Source organism: Macrosteles quadrilineatus, unplaced genomic scaffold (genome assembly GCF_028750875.1).
Source record: "Macrosteles quadrilineatus isolate MER2022 unplaced genomic scaffold, UCM_ALF_1.0 Scaffold_4__1_contigs__length_99947679, whole genome shotgun sequence".
NCBI classification, from domain to species: Eukaryota; Metazoa; Arthropoda; class Insecta; order Hemiptera; family Cicadellidae; genus Macrosteles; species Macrosteles quadrilineatus.
In genome coordinates this window covers 85,028,902-85,052,675 of record NW_026542597.1, presented here as the reverse complement: position 1 = coordinate 85,052,675, position 23,774 = coordinate 85,028,902, and the positions used below count along the sequence as shown (strand labels likewise).

The window sequence follows — 23,774 nt, the reverse complement described above, 5'->3', positions numbered from 1 at the left end:
ACATAGAAAAAAATGTTTTTTATTTCAAAATTTACCAAGATCACCTAAATAATTTGGGCTTTAAAAACACAGGAATGTTAAATATCCAAAGCTGTAAACTACAGTTTCTCACATTTAAGCCACAAACTTTATTTCATAATTTCAGGTTTCATCAGCAATATCATTAGTTAGTTTATTCTTTTCATCAATTGACTTCCAAGGGTTTCCTTTGTATCACCTTTATTCTAAAGGTAGGTCCGCAAATGATACATTTTCCAAGCTACTGTGTTGGTATTTGCTGATTTCTGAGCAGAGGACACGTTCGTAACTTTTGAGCACTCTGTTGTTTTGATGTGTGAATAAGACTTGCACTGAGCACAGCAAATGACGCATGTGTGTCTGTATTAGGAGGGTCTTTATGCTCTAATTTTGTGATCTACGTGGTTTTCTTTCTCAAAAGTGGTAATCAGTCTAAAAGAAATTGTTCAAACAGTTCCCATCATTACTCAAGGCCAATAACAAAAAATCTATGTTAAAAATGCCTTTATTTACAACAAAAATTGCATTATTAATCCATGCAGACTTTACGCAGGTACTCTTATCACAAGCAATAACATTCATTACACAAAAACACTTTTCAAGTGCTACCAAATTGTCTTTCTTGCTCATTTGAATATTAGTAACATGGTTGTAATCTAAATCAAATATAATTTGTTTTGTTTCATTTTACATAAAACTTCTTGTATGGTTTGAACTACAAGTCATGTTTTGTGCCTGCTTTGTAGTAGTGATGGGCGATACGGACGCGTATCGCGATACAGCGATACGGTACGTATCGGAAAAAAATATCGTATCGCCATATTGAATCGGGCGTCTGTATCGCGATACGCGAATCGTATCGTCAAAAATATCGAAAAACGATACGTATCGTATCGTTTCCCCCCTCCCCTACCTAACCTAGAAACGGCAAATTTATATAAGTACCTGGGGACCAAGCTTTGCTCGGGGAAAATCATTAGTTTACTCTGAAAACAGTCTTAGTATTGCAGATACATTAATGTAATTGCCACAAACAGTTCCCACACTCTGCACTGCTAGTGCTAGATAGCACGCTAGTGGAATTGGACTGGACTGGGATGGGACTGGTACATTATCAAGTAAAAATCAAAAATACAGACGTCAAAAACTCCTATTTCAAACTACACATCCACAGAGTACAGATTTTGCAGTTTGCTCGGCCTGCGCAAAAAAAGCTTAAAGATATCGTTTTGACATGAATCGTATCGCTCTATGTGCCGATATAAATGCATCGTTTTAGGCGATAAGATACGTATCGTTTTTCAAATATCGTATCGAAATATCGTATCGTCCCTCGCGTATCGCGATATTCCGATACGATACAATACGTATCGCACATCACTACTTTGTAGTTCAGTACATTTTAACATTACCAAACAAAAGAAACAAGTGTAGTGATGTTGTGAAACACATTCATTATCCATTCTGAAATTCATTAAAAGAAAAATCTGAATTAATTGATAAATATCACAATTTAAATGCAAGAATAATTCAATTTCATTACTGTAGTTGTTTATTAGCTTCAGAAATCCTTGGTGGGACCACCTTTTATCATGCAAGATTTAAAAAAAAAAACTAACATAGTTTTTATATATATATAAAGAAGAGGATGATACCTATATTTTTGAGTACGCAGGTTTATTATGAAGGAAGTTGGTGATATGTACACACAAAAATTCAGCTTTGGTCCTTGTAATATCATTAGAGATAGCTAAAATGGTTAAACCAATCAAAATAAAGATCTGTTATAAATTGCCTTAGCCTACATACTTTAACATTATAAAGAGCACAACATACACATTTTAACAAATTTATAATATTAAATTCTTCGGCAAAATTTATTATTAAAACTATACATGTAGTTAAATAAATTAATTCCTAACATATTTTATTAGACTAACTTTTCACTTTGTAAACATGGATCAAACTCCCACCCTCTTGAGGTATGTGGAATGTCAAAATAATTCTTATCGTAAAAATAAAATAGGATTGGCAAAATTTTTGAGATATACGGTTGTGTTTAGAAAGGGAAACTTAAACTTAGGGGTAGGCCCTACTACTCTTAAACAAATTGTAAAGCAAGAACATTACAATACAGGTTTTTTTAGTAACTTAATTGATTTTTGATGTTATATTCTCAAAAGCAATTTATATAAAATAAATAAATCTTTATATTCTTGCAATAGATCTGATAGATATATTTCATAGAAAATCTCCAGAAAAGTTTGTAAACCGCTTATTTAGAGCATGTAACCAGAATATTAACGTTACTTATTAAAAAAAACAACTTTACAAGTTGTGTAAGTGTTTCAACAGCAAGAGTGAATGATAAATTTTTGGTAGGTTTTTCAAGCCTGCCACAAGGCGTTTGAGCTGTTTTCTTTACAAATTGAGTATTTAAGTAGCCAGGCATTTAAATAGTATTATGTTGATCCCATGACCTACTGTCTTAACCCGTCCAAGAATCCGTTGCAGGCTCGAACACATTGCTGGTAGCACAGCTCAAACCCCCGGCTGTCAGAGTCGTAGTACGGGTCCCTGATGGTCTTATCGCCTTGTGGATCAAATGATATCAGCAGCAGAACCTGGGCCTTGCAATTCTCTGGCGCCATCTTTTTCAGAGCTTTCATATTCTCATCGTCCATCCCAAATATGTAATCAAACTTATTGAAATCCTCCTTTTTTATTTGCCTGCACGGAAAAACAATTAAATCAAAAACAGTATACCAACAACGACCACACTCGGTATCATAAGTAATTAAAACTCATTTAAATTCAAATAAACTCCCAAACAACCCCTCTTCCCTGACATTAGACATGTGATAAATTTGGATGAATATTAACAAATCCTGACCGGAAATTCTGGAATGATTATGCATTTTGTACTTTTTGATCAAGACCTTAAGGTCCAATTCCTATGCGGCGACTGATACGACTCTAGTCGCCTGGCTGCAGCCGCGCATCTAGAGCCGTACGGCTCAATTCCACGGCTGGAATAAGCACAGTTGGCAGCGAATATATTACTTAGAGAAGAGGAGGAAAAGGAAATATTAATGTGCATGGTAAAAAACAGTGAACAATTAACATCCTAATCCATTGTTCATGGTACGGCGAAAAGAGGGGTTTCAGAGTATTCTTATTCAGAGACATCTTCTTCAAGTATTGGGGGTGCTTGGGGTTAAAAATGTATGGGTGGTGACAAACCAGTTCCATCAACTTTGAATCATCTATGAAGATACACACCTTTAGTATGTACAAACTATAAATTCTTTACAGCCGCGCGACTGGACTGCTCACGGAGCAGTCGAGTCGTGTTGACTCTAGCCGCTCGGCTCTAGTTGCTCCAGTCGCGCGTCTGTAAACGCTCCATAGGGATGGGTTGCATTTACTTTGCATTGAAGCAGTCAATTTTTAGAGACGCGCGACTAGAGTCATAACAGTCACAGGATAGAAATTGGACCTTTGGTTAACATTTTTTAGAGTCTTAATATCGTGGGCACTATACCTGGCTGAGTGTTTGTGATCGACATTATGTGACTTGAGAACTTCCTGGGCTCGATAGTCAGCAGGATTACCAACGTGCCAGGACCCGAGAGCCGCACTCTCCACGATCCACTTGTCTTGTTCACCTCGGTCCCGCACAGCCTGACGGAACACGGCAGCTGCGATTGGCGACCGGCAGATGTTACCCAGGCAAATAAACAGAGCAGATTTTTTCATAGTAGCCGCACTCATTTCTGTAAATTTTAAGTTAAATGAAGTTAAGACGGATTATTCTTAATGACATAAACCATAAGCATATTTTTTATTATTACTCTTAAATTAAATCCTAACAGTAAAATTCTTATTCCATGAGATGTTTTCATAAAGTCCTAAACTTTGAATAGGCTACCACCAGTTACAGTGTATGGTGGGCATGCCTAGAATAGTCATCAAGTAAAAAGTTAGTATAAAAATATAGCTTAGGCTACCCTAATAGACTATAATTAGATTAAAAACAATAAATGGAAAAGAAAAGTTCAACTTAACCCTAGATTGGTAATGCTAAAAAACCTAAACGGTAACGCTTCGTCAAGGAGACTACTTTCTAAAAGGAAATATGTAAAAATTCATTTTTGTACAAAATAACACTTTTAACTACTCACAGTTGTTAGAAAACAAAAACAATGATGAAAATGAACTTTTGGGGAATTAAAGTCAGTTTACACATTCTTCCTACGATTGGCATTGGTTTTCTTCACACATCACCCTGTGCGGCTGCAGAAGTGTGATGTTTCTTCGAAGGGCAGAAGCTGCATATTTTTTGTCCTCTTTGTTATTTGGAATATCTGGGGTAACAGGAATATTTAAACTTTAAGAATATTTTGCATTTGTTTATCTTTGAGAGGCAAGTTCAAAGATTGTATTTGCAAACCTTCCATCCAGTATTTGAGTAGTTGACAGTGTATAATTTTGCCAAACTGCCTTCTTACGAGCGGCTTTCTCCTTTTGAAACTAGGTTGTGCACATATTTAACATTTGAGTTTATCAACATTATGTAAATCGTTCCATAAAATACGCTTACATAAACATAAAATCAACATAAAAAATTCAAACATAAAACACACACACAGTAACGGTAAGGCTTCGTCAATCTGACTACTCGCCACTAGGCTACTACATGAACTACTGCGGGGGTTGCGAATTCCCACCACTCACGTGTCCGGCGGGATGGGAACTGAGCTGGCGTCGGCGGAGTGGAAAAATAAACAACTGGTTTGAGCGCCAAATTCAAAAATGTGAATAGCGTAGTCTCTGAGACGACGGGTTATCAATCTAGGGTTAAATTATGTCTATTGTTTTTATCTTTCAACTTACTTAGTTTGTTGTTATAACTTATAGCTGAGTGGTCACCTAGTAATTAAAAGGTTTGATTCCAGAAAAGAGCTTTATGATGATTCAAATCTGGACCCAGATCCCCTCTTTACTGGGCTTTATATAAGTTAGGTACGCTTACATAAACATAAAATCAACTAGGCTGTACCCATCCTTACTACTCAAAGACAAGGTGGGACTCTTTGGCAGGAGGGAGGAGGTCCACACCCACAATACCCGCAGAGCCCCAGACCTTGACATGCCTCGGTGCCGACTTGCACAGACAATGAGGAGTTACCCGCGTTCGGCAATTAGGGTATTCAACACCTTGCCTAAGCGAGTGCGTGACATGGACCTGCCAGACTTTAAGAGGGAGATACGTGATGGACTGCTGAATAGGCCATTGTACGCCTTGCATGAGTTGGAGAGTGAACCCCTTTTTTTAACGTGACACGTCCGCCACAAAAGTAGAAGTAAAAGTATATGTAGATATTTTTTAATGGTTTTATAGTGTTTATATGTAAATAGTAACATGACGCAATCTATCCGACATGTCGGTCAACGATGTAGAAGACAAGTATTCAAGTATTCAAGTAAGTACAGTACTTAAGTTTAAAGGTCCTTACATGAATGATAGGCTATATTGATCGATTAGAATGAGTGTAGGACAGATACTAAATTGCAGCCGCTATTTTCTCTCCAACCTACACTAACCAAGTCCTTCACTCATTGCTTTGAAATACACTGTCTGTTGTGTCAGCGCCCAAAAAATCTAATAAATCAGTTGTTTTAAAAAGAGGATTAAACTCTAAAAAAAGTGTGGTAAGCATATTAAAATATGGTGTAAATTGATCAGCAAAGATTAAATTTGGGAGGACGATACAGAACTCTAAATTCATTATGCTAAGTTTTTTAACATGCCTCCATGCCTGGTAACATGTCATCCACCCTTGGAATTAGGTACAACCACCTAAACAAAGCCAAGGTAAAATAAATAGCCTCTTATTCTTATACTAGGTAGGCCTAGGCCTACTTTTGTTTGCCTCTAGAGACCTGATAAGTGCCTCTACACATAAAAGTAGCTTAAGTTAAATATTAATGGTGGTTTATTTAGCCTAGGCCTACCTTGTATTTTCGTCCCAGCTCAAAAAAGTTGTATTGAAGCTAACTTAAGTTAGCCAGAGAGTAGGCCTACCTAAGATTAAGTAAGTAAAATTAATGCTACTTACTGGAAGATTTTTTATAAATTATAGATAGCGTTTCTTATTGCCTCTCTTTCACAAAAGGTTATAATTAACTGTTTTACTTTTACTGGAATAATAGGTCTTGCCTTTGCCTATCAATTTATAACAGGTAAATTAAATAGGTTAGTTTTTAGAGAATCAGTATTTCAGACAGAAACACAGAATTGATAAGGCCAGATTATTTTTCTAGCAGACTTTTTGTTTTTGATAAAGCTGGCGCTGTTAACAGCTATGCAGTTGCTTTCACTAAGTTGTTGTAGAACCATAGATTAAATATTTCTATACAATTCAAACGATAGAAAGAATACAATTTTATTTTTTTTATTAGAAAGTTTAGTAAATGATGCCGCTTTCGTGTTTGGTGGGTCTGCAGTACATTTCTGTGTTGGTTATGTGTGTACAGAACAGAATAAGCGGGATTCTTATTACAAAAACGGGATTTTAGGACTCTGCATGGGATTAAAAAAGAATGTAGGATCGTATGATAAAACAAAATTTTATTGACCGGTAAGAGGGATTTTTGTTTGGTTCATGGAAACATTGCATTTCTCCTGTCCTGTCTGTGTGGTGATATTCTTGTTTTGCTTTTTTGACGTTTCTGCTTTTCACATCTCTGTCATGATCATGATCTGTCAAATCAAAATGAAAAGTATCAAACCGTCTGTTAGTTAGTAGGGCCTATATATTTCATATTTTATGCATATAATCTTTCAGAATTAATTATTGTGATGCATATCAAATCATTCTGTCTTGTAGTTTTTAGTGAATGATATATTTTTTAACCACACAATGGAGGAATATGTCGACAACTATGCTGCAGAGGTTAGACTATTCATAGGATATTCTTATAAGTTTTAAATAATGTGCAATTTGCCATAGAATATTAAGGTTATAACTTAGATACTATAAATCAATGTAATTTAAAATTATTTCAAGGTGATAGGTCTCATAATTAAATACAAAAGTTACAGTTTAAATTACTACACCATTCCTATTTTAAACATTGTCACAGCTCCAGCATTTGTTTTTTTGCAGTAAGTACACATAAAGCTCTCTTAAATTCGAGTTATTAGTATAATAATAGTGATATAATATCAGTGATAGACAAACTTGAAACAGGCCCAACGGAAATCCAATAAATAGGCCAAACGTGCGTCCAATAAATGCACCTAAACCTACTGAAGCTTTTAACCTCTTATCTAATTTTATCCATATTTTTACCCAGGCTGCAGTTTTGAGGCGTAAGCTCCAGAGTAAAGCTGAGGCTTTAATCATCTTGACCCAAGAGCTGGAACAATGTCGCACGGAACGTGATCAGTTTAAGCTGCTAGCAGAGCAGGCCAAGAGTCGTACACTTCCTAAGAAAAGTGTTGACGATCAGGTAAACTTAAAAACAATTTTTTTATGTCCAACCTTCACATTCTAAGTTATAGGACTATAGGCTCAAGCCCGTAAGCGTTTTACATACCTAGTCAAATTGTGCTTAGGTCTAGAGGATCATATCATTATCACCTAACTTAGCTGAAAGCGTTTCATAATTGGATGCATTTGAACCCGGAACCTCTAGTACCAAAGGCCCACACTCTACCATGAAGTCAGATTAGCTGGCTCCCACAGGTAGGCTAAAGACAGTGCTTAAATGCTTTTTGATGGACTTCTTGTGAATTTTTCTAAAGAAGGTAGTTGTTTTGTGGTACGAGTATGTTGACAAAACTTCTTTATTTAGAATATTTAATTGGAATCTCTAATGCTAAACACATTTTTAACAATGGAACATGTTAAACATGTCTTTTCAGAAGGATAATTTCTGTTTTTGAAGGATTGTTTGGCTGAATTAGTAAGTTTCTTCATTTGAAGGTCATCAATAAAGATACGGTAGGCCTAAATTAATAAGTTAGATAGAATCGTTGTACTATTTATATTTAGTTTCTTCTTTTTGTATTAAATAATCTAAACTTTTTGAGTTTTATCTTGGATAGCTACCTACATAAGATTCATATATTAATAAAATAAATATGTAATTTTAGGTATCAAGAGGAAGACTAAGCGTTTACAATGATAACTACTCTGATTCCTCTGGCAAAGGTTCAAGCTACGATCATTATATGGAGGTGAGAGAACAAAACAAAACTTTGAGATACGAGATACAAGATCTCAAGCAGAAGTTGAGGGAGGCTTATGGTGATATTAAGGTAAGCCTTAAATGAAATAGTGCACAGTAACATATACAGTGTTTGTGATAAAAAAAGTTCAAATTATTGTGGATTATGTACACAAATATTAGTTAATATTTTTGTTTCTGAAAAATATTTACATCAAGCCAGCATAGCTGGGTAATCAGGCAAAAATAGTCACGCAATGTACCGTACCGGTACTTAAATAACGCAATAATACAATACATCCATTATTTTCAGAACTCAGTCAAGCCATCATTTAATCAATCATTTAGGCCTTTCATACAATAGTAGTACGCTTTTTTTTAGAGAATTAGATACTCCCTTTTGAAATATTTGAATTGATTGAATCGTGATTTAAGGTAGTTTATCATACAATTTTCACCGCACTGTTCACGTTGTCTTGTTCTCAGGTTCTGAGGGCTGGAGCCGCAGAAGGATCAAGGTCCAATAATGTGAAGGACGTTATACCAGCTCACCAACGAGAAGAATTGGTATGAGTTATTACTGTGTCTCGGCATCCCGCTTTAATAATTAGAGAATCTCTCTGGTTTAGACAATGTATTCTAACAGATAATTATATTCTTGGTTTAGTTTCTCACACTGAAGTGGCCTTTTCAGTTCCTAGCCTCACACTGGGTCTCTGGTAGGTTTGGGGCAACATTCTCCGCATTAAGTCCCAGCTTCTTCATTATCACTCCTGACCTGGTCCTACCATCATGCTTTGCACCGTCTGTCCGTCTAGCTGTTCTGTCGTCAGGAACATTTCCCAATATTTTTTTTTACTGCTGAGGTTTTTTCTTTTCTTGTTGTTCAGTCCAACGTTTCATGTGGCTTTTAAACCCTCAAGGTGGATTTGGTAACTGTGTTTAAACCTCAAATCCCATTCTGAAAGTTTCCAAAAATCATTCTAAATAAATTCATGGTTTAAGGGTTAAAAATGTTCAAATAAAATGTATACTAGTATTAATCAGTGTAAACTAAAATTTAAGAATTCATATAGCCTAAATTAGCTTCTCGGTTAGCATTCTTGTTGTGATTTAAAATGCTTGGTCTAAAAACAGCTGTTGGTATAGGTAGAACAGCTGGAGAAGATGAGTGGACGAGCTAGTCAGCTGGAGGCAGATCTGCGGGGAGTGTTGGACGAGAAGGAAGAGTTAGTGAATGAGAGAGAGTGTTACAGAGCAAAGGTGGCGAGACTGAATCATCAGATCAACACGCTGCTGCGCGGAGATACGGCTCGACTGATTGACATTGACGCTATACTCATGGATAACAAGTACGTTGACCTGCCTATCAGTTTATCAAATAATATGATTAATAACTGTTAAACATCATTGTTTAGAATGGATTTTCTTTCAGGACAGGCTTACTTGGATGGGAATCTAGCTCAACAAACACAAAACTTTACGCTGTACCCAAAACGATAGCCATTGAAAATTTAACTGTCACTGACGTCATTTTCAACTAAGGAAGATATAAGATGAGTAGAAAGTTGTCTCTAGCAAAGACTACCTAATAGTGAAGCTTAAAGATGGCTTTCTCTTTAACTCATACCTTGCTTTTTTTGAATTGTAGAAAAAGGAGGATAGCAGCTAGCTAACCATGAAAGTGTTGGTAGGCCATAGAACATCTAGAAAATACACTGTGCACACAATATTTCATTCACTGAGGAACTTTGTAAAGTGTACAAAAAGATTTTACAAATTACAAAATGCTTTTTGTAGTACAAGAAGATAATACAAATAATTTTGTACAATAACTTTTTACAAACTTTTTTACAGATATCTCCAAGAACAAGTGCAACAACTTCAGGCTGAAAAGGAACTAGCACACCAAGCGTTAGTGAAGTATAAGGTAAGGTTGGCATCTGATTCTTATGTTCTTAAAGTCTTGGTTGAAATATTAATTTTGGTAACAAGGTTGAGGTACTAATGCAACAGTAGTATAATCTAATTCATTGATACATACATATCCTCTCCTGTTCCGGTTATCTCCGGGTCTGGGTGTTCACTAGGCCTCTCCATCTGCTGTCCCACCACAATTCCTCTTCTTCCACATACTGCCATTGCACTCCTCTTGCTTCCACTCGTCTCACCTCGTCAATCTACCTTCTTCCAGGTCTTCCTCTTGGTCTTCTTCCGTACATGTGAAGCTCGCTCATTTTTTGGGGGATTCTATCATTTTCCTTTCTTCATAAGTGGCTAAACCATCACAATCTTGATTTGTCTACTCGTCCTCTCAAACTTTCTTCAACTATTACTCTTCTCAACTCTTCATTTTGAATTCTATCCATTTCCCCCCCCCCTTCAATACCTCTTACAAACTTCATTTCCCCCGCTTGAACCCTACTCCCTTCACTCTCTGTTATATTCCAAACTTCTGCACCATAGGTATTTACCGACTATCCAAAACCATCTACCAAAACACTATACTAATTTAATTAATTGCCTTAACTCAGTATTTCGTGGAGGTATATACAAATACACATGTTAAACATACTTTCCTTTTAGCAACAATGAAATCAATTATTTTCTTGTCATTAAGCATAACAGTCATGCAATAGACATAGTTAATATAAAACATAGGCACCCCAACACTACAATTTAGGCACACAACATTTAGGTGGCTCTGGTGGGGAAATCTACCCCCTCCACTTGATCTTACCTTTAAAATAATTGCTCAACAGCTGAGACGTTAATCAGTTATACTGTATTAAGGAAAAAATAGGGGGGGGGGAACTTCCCCTCAAGCCGCCTAGATTTTGTGAACGGACTATAGCAACCAATGTAACCTTACTAACAAATCTGCTTTTCTAACATTTAACAGAGCATGCTGGAGAAAAAGCGTAACAAGGGTATGGTGAAACTTGGCACTCCGAGTTCAGCAATGGTCGTCTCCCACAAACAAGGTACAGCTTAACGGAAGATTCCATTAATCTGTAATTCTGTTAAAATTCTTACAGAACTCTTCTCGGTCTTGGAAACTCTTACTGCCTTATCGTCCCTAAAATATCCTACTGAATTATCACTATGAAGTCAGATCAGTTAACAAACAATATTTGTGAGATAAGAATGTAACAGAGCGCAAGGGCGTAAGGTTTTAGGATTTTTTGTGAGGGTAGAAGGCTTACCTTAATAGGAGGGTGGATAATTATAAGCATGCACTGTGGATGCGATACTCCCTGGTGTGGATTAACGTCCGCACAAGTGACTACTACGACTATCCGCAGTACTATCCTGATAATTAGACCAATTTGTATATACCAAGGAAAAATGTGGTTCGGATTCCAATATAAACTGTAGGTCCCTTAGTTGCCATTAGCTGTATGGGCTATTAATTAACATCTGTGTCTAAGGAATGTCGGCCTTAGTCACTAATAAGACTACAAGGTCGCGCCACTCATCCTACACTCATCTCCATTCATACTTGGCTTAAAATACCTACTATGTATGGTCGCCATTTCATTGAACAGTAATAACAGAGAGTCCAATTGGGCCCAGGAAACACTTAACTTTACAATACACAAAGCTTTAAAATATTTCAATAGAATATGTCCCTGAAATGATTTTCAACTAAGTATGAGTTGCAGAGAGGTTCCTTGTAATTTGGTTAAAAATGCTATCAGGAACATTGAAATATTCTAATGCGTTTATATAGTGTAAAGTTTTGTGTTTCTTGTGGCAGTTTGGACTCTTTTCCATTCAGGTCAAGCCTTCTATCCTTATAGAAATCCTAAAAATATTTGTGGGGTAAAAAATTAACACTTCTCTTATAGTTTTATGCCGATAAGTAAATAACCTTCAGAAAACATTTGTGGAAGGCCTTGAGATGCATCGAACTTGAGATGACACAATTCATTGTAGATCAGTTTAAATGGAGCTCCTGCACACTGTGTCTAATAAAACTCAGCAATAATTAAATATGTTGGAATGTTTTTACCATTTTCCTAAGGTATGGAACAATTTTTCTCATGACAAACACTATTGAAGAAGGTTATGAAAATCTCTGCTCTGGTAGTCGTGACTTAACAGGATGACCTGTTCTGTAACATTACATTTTAAACTGTCCTTTAAAGTTTAAATCAATATTAATACAATTAAAACAAAATAAAATAAATATTTCTGCAACAAGTGAGCAATAGTTATTTGTGCAACTAGTGAGAAAAGTGAGCAATTGACTCATTCAAGAGAAATGAGGAATGGTTTCTCGAGTGAGGCAATTGTACTTTGAACTCGAGTTGCACATTATACTTTTCCTACAGTTACCATAAAACAAATAAATTTGTGAAGAAACATAACCTATTTTTACACAGAAGTGAACTTTTAATATAACATTTAATGTGAAGTGACAAATACAACTGTACAACAGCTGACCAGCTGATTTACAGCCAGTGCTGCCAACGTATTTCGCGCATACGACGTTGCCTGCATGTTACGCGCTCACCATTTCGTGCCTTCACGTTGCAAATCTGGAGTGAGACAAAGTAATTAGAGTGAGACAATGTTAACATTGTCTCACTGATGAGCGAATTGGCCACTTTGCTTTCTCAAATCAGTGAGAGAACATTTACATTGTTAGGTAACTGTAGGAAAAATGGATCTTTTTCAAACAAGGGAAAAAAGTGGGTAAGTTTTATCAGCTTTAAAAACGACACATTTAAAACAAATTTCATAATATATTTTGTCATCAGTTTTTGTTAAGTAGACAACTAATTTATTACATGCTCAATGAACATTCCCAATGTTGAGGTCATTTTTGTGAGCTCAATTATTGAAGCGACAGTATAAACAATGTCATCATAACCAACTTATACAAACCAAAAATACTGTCTACATACTGTTAGTCACCTTCATAAATTAATATACTTTTTTCAAGTAAAATGTTGTTTATGGTGTTAAGTTATAATATTTCACACGTAAGAATTAGATTACTTTCTGTAGATTATATTTGAATTGAATTAATAAATTTTGCTTAGATTTTTGTTACGTTTTCATCCGGAGCGAGGAAAAGTAGTGAACAAAGTATTGGGCAAAACAAGATGTTTAGAACAGCTGTTTTGCTAACTAATTCTTGTGAACAAACCACCTTTTTTACCCCAACTAAAGACGGTACAGAGTTCAACCTCGATAACTAGACTCTTGATAAAAAGACTTGCTATCAAGGTTGGCTTTTATCAAGGTTTTTCAATAACATGTGATTATGAGTCAAATAAATTCTAGGGGAATTGAAAATTACACTTGTTATCAAGGGTGACTTGTTATCAAGTTTTCTTTTGAAATATTGATCCTCGGCAGTGTGGATGATTTACTTGTTTTGTTTATCCAGTTCAGGAGCTGCTTGAGAGAGGCGCAGTTCCCAATACAGAGGCTTCGTTGGCCGACGTGAAGAGTTTGTGTGTGGCGCTGTTAGAGTCGTTGCAGGATAAGACTCTAGCATTACATCATCAAAGGAAAGCCAATAAGTGAGTAGCCTCTAAGGAACTACCTAGTCTGCACTGTCGCTGTGATTTTTTAAAATATACATTTCAGTGTATATGATCAGCTGATAGCAACACTGTAGTGACGTTAGTTCTTTCCTCTACCCCTCCCCGCCGCTTGTCAGACTTAGCCTGCAACCAGTGACAGCAGCTTCTAGAATCTGATAAAACAGCAGTCTCAAACGTAACGTTTTTCTTGTCTCAATGATAGTAACTGCCAAACACTTTACATGAAAGTGGAAAGTCCATTTTATGGATATAGTAGTTCATAGGCAAAGGTGTGATTCAATGCATTTTAAAACATGAAATCTTCATAACTTCATAGGTCTCTTTGGAGATCACAGCATTGATTATTTGCCTTTTTAAAAACAAGCTGTTTTTTGTTGTTTTTTTTTACTTAGGCACCATAATGTGATGTCAAATTCAAAATTTATTTTTTACAATTGTTGTAATAGTTTTGAAAGGTTTGTTAATGATTCTGGTTTTAGGATATTAGCAAGCCGCATCAGTGAGTTGGAACACAGGCTTGGTGCTAATCTTCCCGTCTTCCCATCAGATCTGCTGCTACAGGGGTACTCAGCAGCCCAGCAACTGGACAAAGCCACTGTGGAACAAACCTTAGGTAACAATTATTGTTGTTCCCAGGAGTAGTACAATGAACAAACTTAACCAAAAATAAATTATTGGACCACAAATTGTTAACAATGTTTTATTGTTAATTAATGGAATTCCATGTTGTGATAAAACATCTGTTTTTCCTGATTTACCTAAAATGTCCACTATTATAAATAATTTAATCTTTTTGTTCACAGAAAGCTTTGAGGAGAGGAGGGAAAATACAGCCTCCGACCAGAACGGTGAAATCATTGCAGAGATTTCATTGCAAGGATGTAACAACAGGTGTGATACTGGTATGTATAACTGGAGATACTTAATTTTTTTGTCATTAGAAATGTTAATTTTGAACATTTTTTTATCACTTTGTATTTAAAAAAGCTAATTTAAACATAGCTCAGGTTTTTCAATAACTGCCGATTCCCAATCCATCAAAAGAGACTGGGTCTGATGTGTGCTTCACAATACCGATGGGATTCTGGTGCGTTGTCCTTCTAGCCCCGCGGCGGTTGACCCCCTGCCACGGGCAACTCCAGTACATCAGGAGTTACGGTACTGGGCAAACAAAGGCTAATTATCCTGGTCTGCTGGAGGAAGGGCCTGCTTGGAAAGCAGTTGATAGTGGCGGAGTTTCAGAAAAGAGGGCTTGTTTCTCGGTCACACCCTTTGACAATGCACAAAACACCGTTAGTGCCTTTGCTAGAGAATGAAACAACTGCCCGCCTCCGAACTGGGCCAGCCTTCAGCAAAGCCTTGATAGCCCCTTTAAGGACAGTTCCCAAAAAGGGCCAGTCATGGAGACACCATCCGGAGATGTGGGAAACTTTTCTCAAAAGGAGTAGATACTATTGTGTTGGGCAGAAAAAATCAAGAAGAAAACAACAGTGAATAACGTACAAACACCCAACGTGGCCTGGCTCGACCCCTGCTCCCAAAACGCCATGGCCAAAAAACCCAAGACAGTGGCAAATCTTGGTCAAGTCCATAGGAGGGAGATTTTTTTACTGTGTTTTGTGAATAACTTAAAAAAATGTAAACTTTTGTGTTTTCCAGATAGCAATGAAGACAGTCTACCTCAAGATCTACAAGACCTTGTATCCAAAGCCTTACAAGAGATCCACCTTGAAGAGGCTCAGAATCGCTGACCTTAAAATGTGTTATTATTGATCAATAAAATATTTCTTTGTTAAGTTAAAAGGTGTTTATTTAAAAATTTGCTGTAGTTAAATCTGATTGATTATCTTTAGGATAATAATTTGTATTAATTACATTTAGTGTAGATTGATTTTAGTTCTGCACATTTTTTAGGTTTTTGAATTATTGACGTGAGGACTGATATAAAAGTTATTGCCAAAATACGAGAATTTTGTGAAGTTTTTACGAGATGAAACACAATTCAATCAATAAAAGCACATTAATAAATAAATTACTTAAAATTTAAGGTAATTTATATATTTTTTATTATTATATTTTGTATCGTACATGAGAATTCTTAACAGTCAATTCCAAATGAAACTGATGTAGCTTTTTAATGATACAGCTGATATTTTTCTATTTATTTTTTCCTTTGTGTCTGTATTATGTGTAACATCCACAACAGCTGGTAAAAACAAAAACCACCTGAAAGCTAGTGTGTTGTGTTTCCTATGACTAAACTAAAAACATAATAGTAGTGTTGTTTTTATTCATAACAAACAAAATCATCTCAATGAAATAATATTTAACAAAACAAGTGTAAGTATTAAATAGACTGTCAAATGTTGATTCTAGTCAATTTCCTCGCAGTATTAAACATTTGTAGTGGATGGTTAGTAAATGTTGATCCACACACGGATGAGTGTTATTATGAAAAGATAGATGCTGGGAAGAAAGCCAATTTGGTATTTCAAGTTACTGAAGGTGGATTTTTGGACGTAGACATCACCATATTTGGTCCTGACAAACGTTTAATCTATTCGGGTACAAGGGAAACCAACGGAAAGTTCACATTTGCTGCTTATAAGGTAACCCAATTAACCTGAAAATGTTATGGCTTTTTACCATCATACTTGGGTAAATATTTTGATTTTCACTAGTCACCAAGTTTTTATTTACCACTATAACTTGTTCTCTTTGGATAAAAAATTATTTTTGCTTTGAGCAAATGATTGTTGAATGTAATTTTAAGACGGAATTGTAACAATTTGAGAACTCATTCCAGCAACTATTGGTAAACTGATAAGCATCTAGGTAAAGCCGGGTTTTCCTAAAAGTGGAACAGAACGAAACATTAATCGCTTTTCTGCTCCATGTTCAGAGAATTTCGGCTTATTAATCAATCTGAAAGGTTTAAATACGCTAAATTATTCAAATCTTCTTTAGAACTGAAAACCTCATCTTTTAACTTAACCAACACATTTTATTGAACTTCAGCCTACTTATTGCATTTAACTCTATAAATTGGTGTAAAAATCTGCATTCATGTGATCTCTAGAAAGTAGGGAAACTAGTTTCAAAGAAGTTACTGTATGTTTAGTCGTAATTTCCGTCTGCGCCTATTGTTGGGGATAATGATGTACTTAATAAAAGTCAACAGACTGTTACTGTCCTAAGATGGTTATTTTTTTAAACAAGATTAGGCTATCCATCAATTTTTAAAGTGAATTCAGAGAGCACTCTATTAAAGCAACAGAATTGCTAATGGACTCCAAGTGAATAAGCTTAAACCTAAGAATTTACAAATAAAAAAATATTGAAAAGAAAATAATTTAACCGAATTATTTGAATATTTTTATAAAAACCTAACAAAATGAAGGTAGCCTAAAATTTACTTTACTTCTTTTAGTATGGTAGATAATTAATTTCATAACTACTGTCAAGGGAAAAATATAGCCTACGCACTTGAGTTTGAAGTTAAATATCTCTTATATTAATCTAACTAGGGAACCCGCGCGGCTCAATTAGCCGCAAGAAACATGGGAACTGGTGCTTGAATTCGAGCAATTGTAGTAGATCAATTAGAGTTTTGAAAACTTGCTAGAAGTGATTTTTAATTTGTATTATGTAAGCTATATTTATTTCAAGTCATTTTACAACTAATGTAGATAAATAAATAAAAGATTACAAAAATACAATTATTTTAATATAGTTTTTATTAAAATTAGTAAAATATTAACATTATATTGAAACAATATATACTTATCACAGTGCCAAAACTAATTTGAAAGCAAATACTATACGTTCCTATCATCCTAATGTTACATTAAAACTTCATTGAAAACAACATTGACGGTGGTAAAGTCTCTATTTTGCAATATTTGTTGCTCCTTTGTTTCATTTATAAAAATTTTTATACTGTTGAATGACTTGGCTCGGCTCAAAGCAACATATAGTTGACCATGTGTGAACACCGGTTTTGGGAGATAAATAGCAACTTTTGATAGGGACTGTCCTTGGGCCTTATTAATTGTCATCGCAAAGGCTAATGTTATTGGAAATTGGATTCTTTGCATTTTGAAAGGAAGTATAGTTTCTGAGGGTATTAGTTTAACACGGGGTATTAAAACACTATCTCCTTTGCTACTTCCTGTGAGGACTTTGCAATCAATAGTGTTGTTAAACAATCTTGTTACTTGCAACCGTGTACCATTTATTAGACCTTTTGCCGTGTTAAGATTTCTCATCAAAAGAACTATTGCACCTTCTTTTAAAGAGAGTTTGTTTTTTGGTAAGCCACTCACTTCTATACTGTTTAAATACTCTACAGGAAGTTCAAGATGTGAAACAATATCATCCGTAATCAATGTGTCAATGCTTTCATATACTCTTTCATCTCCTGGGAGTCTAGACAAAACGGATTGATTAATTACATCACAGTCTACATTTTTTGGTGCAAGAACCGCCTCATTTTGTATTCTCCCTTGTACAATACTATCTTCAATATCAGAGTAAATACAATCTATAGGTGAGCCTACACCCAATAGTTTTTTTGTCATTAGTGAATAACCATTTGGTGCTGTAGGCAGTGATCCATTTCCTACGTTTAATAGGTAGTTTGCAAATTCATCTTCTCCATCATTTACACGCATGTTTTTTTCTAATTTCAATTGTGTTATTAGTGGCCACAGTTTGTTATTTTTCAAACAGTGTTGGACTGTAACAGAGCGTCCTGCATGGGGGACAACTGGGAGAGTCTGGCGGAAATCGCCTGAGAATAGGACAACTTTACCTGCAAATGGAATTTTCTTCAAATGACGGTCATTAGTCAAATCTTTAAATAATCGATCTATCACTGTTATTATAAATGATGGCACCATGCTTGCTTCATCAATTATTATTAGTCTCACTGAGTCTAAAAATCTTCCATGGCTAGAGTTTGGAGTAACTCCTGAAACAGAATCTTCTAAAACAGGAATTGGCAATTTAAATTGGTTGTGGAGCGTGCGACCTTTTTCAATTAAACTCGCTGCAATACCTGTAAATGCTACTGGGAGGGCAGTCAAATTATCACTGGCAAGCTTTGCTAATAGGGTTCTCTGGATGAAAGTCTTCCCACAACCAGCAGGAGCGTCTAAATAAAATAGGTTGTCATTGCCATACCCTTCTTGTACTTTTCGAATAATCAGATCAATAATTGGTTTTTGTTCATCATTAGCTTTTGTGTAAAGTTCATTGAATATTGCTTCGCTTTCTTGATTGTTGAGATTCATTAATTGATGTTGTCTTCTTGGAACTGGCAGGCCTAAATCATTACAGCTTGTATTGTGTGTTATTAATATTTCTTCAATTTCCAAAAGCGCACTGTTTAAAGCGTTTTCCTCTGTTAACCCCTGATGAATGAAATCTTCGGTCATATAGGATTTGTAAGAATTCCAAAGGTCAAGGCTATCAGTTGGAACATTGAGACCCAGAAGCCAGGCAAATAGAGTTCGTAAGTTATATGGTGAGGCATGCAAAGTAGCTTCTTGCAGTGTATCACGGCTAAGTTGACAGTTTTCAGCAATTCCATAAGCAATTGCGGCTTCTCGGTAGGTATCATAGATCTGACCATTTATAGTTCGGAGGTCAATAAAATTTTGAGCACCCTTTATATGTAAGAGTAGTAGGCGCAAATGGAAAAGTTCCACGTTTTTTGGTGATACAACATTCAGTCGTGTTACAATTCTGTGACTGTTCCTTTGGCGTTTTTTCCAACACTTTTCACCATCCTTCCATGTGTAGTGTTTAGGTATTTCAGGATATGTAAGTAATCTTGCATCAGGATCTCTTTGGTTTAAAACAAACCATGCCATAAGTTTAGTATCTTTAGGATCAAGAGCTCGCTCTTCGTTTCCTTCAATGAAAGTAACACGTTGTTGGTTTGGTAAATGACATTCTAAATTAACAACAGTGTGAGACTGATAGTGCATTGGATATTCAAGGATTCGCCACATAGCTTCAGATGACCCAACCCATCTTGCCATCAAATAACCTTTTACCTCATCATACTCTAAAGTATTGCCATTGCGAAATTCAATTGATGCCGCGTCAAATCCCTTGTATATGTATTTATAGATATACTTGATAGACTTAACAGTACTGCATATTTCTACATTAATGTGAGCATTGTATTTTTTAGTAAGGTAAGGATTGTATGGTACTACACTGCGGTTGTCAACTGTTGAACCCCTGACAGTGGCAGTTACTCCATTATCACGGCGTCTATATACAGGATAGCCATTAACATTTTCCCGTGTTTCTTCGTAAAAAGGTTTCGGATAGCCCTTACTACAGTTTCCATTTTGCATACATGGTGAATTTAAATTTAAAAGTCCACATGGTCCATGAATCATTTGGTGAATTACTATATTGTGAAGTTCAGGATAAATTAATGAATCAGGTATTTCTGCCCAAACAGTTGCATCAATCTGGTCAATTTCCCTGATTTTAAAATCAGCTTCAAGCGTAAGCAATATGTGACAGTGGGGCAATCCTCTTTTCTGGAATTCAATTGTGTAGATTAGTGAAGACACCTTTCCAAAAACTTCATTGATTAGTAAATCTTTTAATAGTTCTTTAAGTTTCCCATTAAATACACGTACTATTAGATCTGGACGCATGTTAGCTGTTTCATTGTTCAATACATTTTCTTTTATTTCATCCCAATTGGGGTTACATGTGAATGTTATAAACATGTCTGGCTTACCATGCTGTCGAACAATAGCCATAGCATCTAAGTAATTGCTGTGCATGTTGCGAAAACTTCCTTGAAATGTTCGAGGCAAAATAACTTGGCGACCAATGTTTAGACCTTCATTGTCTGCTCGAGCTTGAATTGCGTCGTGAAGGTTCACGTACAATTCTGCTCTCAGTTTCGACTGATTACTTTTAATAAATGCCAATCGCTCTCCTTCAATTCTAGTGAACATGTCTACAATATATTGCAACGAAATTTTTCCAGCATTGAGAACTGGAGAAAATTGTTGCCTCACTGATAGTCTGTGTGAAGCGAATTGAAGTTGAGTCACCTTATTTCTTTGAGCAGTAGCTCTTTCTTCGACTTGAGGCATCCCTCTAAACCAACCCTGTTCTCCGTAGGGAAAAAGTAAAGGATAGGCCATCGGATCCAATCCTGAACAGTGGGGTGCTATTATTTCAGGTGCTCCAATTTTGGGATATATCACAAACTCTGGGTTTCCAACTGGACAACCGTCATCTGCTTTGAATATGGCAGCAACATCATTCGAAGTTGGTAAGTTGTATCGTCTATTATCTTGTTTCCTATCAGAGTAAATTACCATCCGCACATTTTCACGTTGTTCAGGTGGAGTCTCTCTTAACACCTGTCCCAAAGTTTTGAATGCTTGGGAGTATGGATTTATTTCTTCAAATACTTTGGATAACTCTTGCATAAGAATTGGATCACAATCTTCATTTTCTCTGATCGAACAACGTATATTACTTGCCTCTTCTGAGTCATAAAAATATACTTGGCTGTAGCGACTATTGTTTCGATCTTCAACATCAGGTGTGATTCCAATTCTGTGGTGAACTTGACCATTGACAACATACATATAAGGTCCTCCTCTTGTGTTTGGTCTAATATTTGCACTGGAACTTACCATAGCTAATGCGTTGTTGTAGTTTCTTATTTTCGATTTGAATTGTTTTGATTTTTCATGACTTCCAGTCAATAAACTGTTTATAAGCTCATTGGTTTGTGGAACTGGCAACGTAACCTTGCCGTTATGACAGCAAGAAGTATACAATCCATTTGACTTTCTCTCACAATTGAAGAAGAGTGAGTAACAAAAACGACACACATTGTTCAATTGGCCTAGGCTATAATTATCAGGATTTCTATTACTTTGCCCTATTAGATTATTATAGTTATTATTATTAGTTCGTCTTAATCTCATCAAATCCCTCACTAAACCCCTTCTCCTTCTATTTTCAATATTAACAGTTCTATGTCTTGGCATTTTCCAAACAGTAACAGGAATAGGCTAAATCAACAAACTACACTTTCTCTCCATAATTTTGAATGTCATAAAAAAGACTAAAATCGAGATAAAAACAATACTGAAAAATGAAGGAATTCAAAACAATAAAATATTCAACTAAATACACATAAAAACGAAACAGTTTTAACAGTTCTACGCCTTGGCATTTTCCAAACAGGAATAGGCTAATTATAATTATTATTATTAGTTCGTCTTAATCTCATCAAATCCCTCACTAAACCCATTCTCCTTCTATTTTAAATATTAAAAGTTAGTCTATGTCTTGGCATTTTCCAAACAGTAATTTAACAGGAATAGGCTAAATCAACACACTATACTTTCTCTCCATATTTTTGAATGTCATCAAAAAAGATTAAAATAAAGATAAACACGATACCGGTACTGAAAAAGGAAGGAACTCAAAACAATAAAATATTCAACTAAATACACATAAAAACGAAACAGTTTTAACAGTTCCCCGCCTTGGCATTTTCCAAACAGGAATAGGCTAAATTAACTTGATAACCTTCTCTTCATCCATTCAAATATGTCACGAAAAAAGATTCAATTCATTATGAAAACAACACTGAAAAATAAAGAAATCCAAAACCATAAATCATTTAACTAAATACACATTAAAAATGAAACAGTTTTACTTCATTCACTACAAAGAAAACACTATTGTTTACGTTAGCAACGCTCACATAATGTTTACAGTTTGATTTAGTGGAAATGTAAACAAATCACCTGATCAGCTGCTGTAATTTAAAATTAAATATGAAATCAAAACAAAACAGATGCAATTTAAAAACAACTTATTCCCCATGTTAATCTTATGGGAAAAAACCCAACTTTGATGGAATATCCTGCCCAAACTAATAAAGATTTCAAAAAATTAAAAACACTTTGCAAAACTACAGATCAGGGCCATTTTTTTGACACTTTAGTCATCAAAATCGGTCTAAAAATTAGGGAGGAGTTCTGTTCACAAAAATCGGCTTAGCGTATTATATATATAGATTATGTCGATAGGGATACCAAATTGACGCTTGGCCTAGTTTAAATAAATTTTATGGATAACAAAAGAAATTTAATACGTCGTAACAATAGCCTAAACAAATTTCTGTCAACAGAAAAACTTATTTGATCCATCTCAGAAAGTTTAAACTCATGTGTAGGCCTACATATTTTTTCACGACAGTAAGCATAGGATTTACACAGGATGTAGATGTACCGGTAATGCAAGTTAAATAAATTAACCAAACCTATTCCTATCAGACAGGGCATTACCAGTTCTGCTTTAGTAACCAGATGTCTACATTGACGCCGAAGAGTGTACAGTTCGATGTCTCCTTGGGGGACAGTGTAGACTGGCAAGCCGAGGACAATAGCAACACTAGCATCGCCTTACACTCTGCTGAACTAGCGAAGGGACTCTGGGGCGTCTACAGAGAGCAGGAGTACATCATCACTCGTATGAAAATGCACCATCTGATCAACGAACACACTAACACCGTCGTGATGAGGTGGTGTCTCTTTGAAGTGATGCTGATCGTGACCGTTATAGGTTTTGAGGTTTGGTACATCACCAGATTCTTTGAGGTTAAAAGAGTCGTGTAACACAGCTGATCAATAAAGTGTTGAAACTTGTGTTTTGTGGGTTTTTGTAGAAATTAGTGAAGTAAAGAATAGTATATTACGTTACTAGTCCTGAAAATAAGTGTTTACCGGACGAGTGTGGTCGTTCCCGTGCGAGACGAAGTCGAGTACGGGATTACCATACGAGTCCGGTACGCACATTTTGGACGAGTTACGTACGATAGTTTACGCCATACTACTAAATCTGTACAAATCCTTATATATTTCCACCAACTAAAGGACTAAAAATCAC

At 35.7% G+C, this 23,774-nt stretch overlaps 3 protein-coding genes across 4 annotated transcripts; 2 read left to right on the top strand and 1 right to left on the bottom strand.

Annotated features, from left to right (window-relative positions):
- Positions 1 to 507: 507 nt before the first annotated feature.
- On the bottom strand, positions 508 to 6,283 carry LOC128993552 (low molecular weight phosphotyrosine protein phosphatase-like). 2 transcript variants are annotated; one of them, XM_054417520.1, is made up of 3 exons: positions 6,141 to 6,283; positions 3,563 to 3,794; positions 508 to 2,748 (listed from the first exon to the last, which is right to left on the bottom strand). In XM_054417520.1, the coding sequence occupies exons 2-3, from the start codon at positions 3,790 to 3,792 to the stop codon at positions 2,499 to 2,501; spliced, it is 480 nt and encodes a 159-aa protein (XP_054273495.1). In that variant the 5' UTR covers positions 3,793 to 3,794; positions 6,141 to 6,283; the 3' UTR covers positions 508 to 2,498. The 2 variants fall into 2 exon arrangements, with proteins under 2 accessions (XP_054273495.1, XP_054273496.1); XM_054417521.1 differs by having other exon boundaries at positions 6,037 to 6,150.
- Positions 6,284 to 6,783: 500 nt separating this feature from the next.
- Positions 6,784 to 15,620, top strand: LOC128992452 (coiled-coil domain-containing protein 149). The gene is made up of 11 exons (XM_054416028.1): positions 6,784 to 6,977; positions 7,381 to 7,536; positions 8,183 to 8,347; positions 8,743 to 8,823; positions 9,406 to 9,608; positions 10,114 to 10,186; positions 11,159 to 11,240; positions 13,658 to 13,793; positions 14,297 to 14,430; positions 14,621 to 14,719; positions 15,477 to 15,620. The coding sequence occupies exons 1-11, from the start codon at positions 6,945 to 6,947 to the stop codon at positions 15,566 to 15,568; spliced, it is 1,254 nt and encodes a 417-aa protein (XP_054272003.1). The 5' UTR covers positions 6,784 to 6,944; the 3' UTR covers positions 15,569 to 15,620.
- A 486-nt stretch (positions 15,621 to 16,106) lies between these two features.
- LOC128993575 (transmembrane emp24 domain-containing protein 2-like) lies at positions 16,107 to 23,533 on the top strand. The gene is made up of 2 exons (XM_054417552.1): positions 16,107 to 16,426; positions 23,162 to 23,533. The coding sequence occupies exons 1-2, from the start codon at positions 16,181 to 16,183 to the stop codon at positions 23,501 to 23,503; spliced, it is 588 nt and encodes a 195-aa protein (XP_054273527.1). The 5' UTR covers positions 16,107 to 16,180; the 3' UTR covers positions 23,504 to 23,533.
- Positions 23,534 to 23,774: the final 241 nt, after the last annotated feature.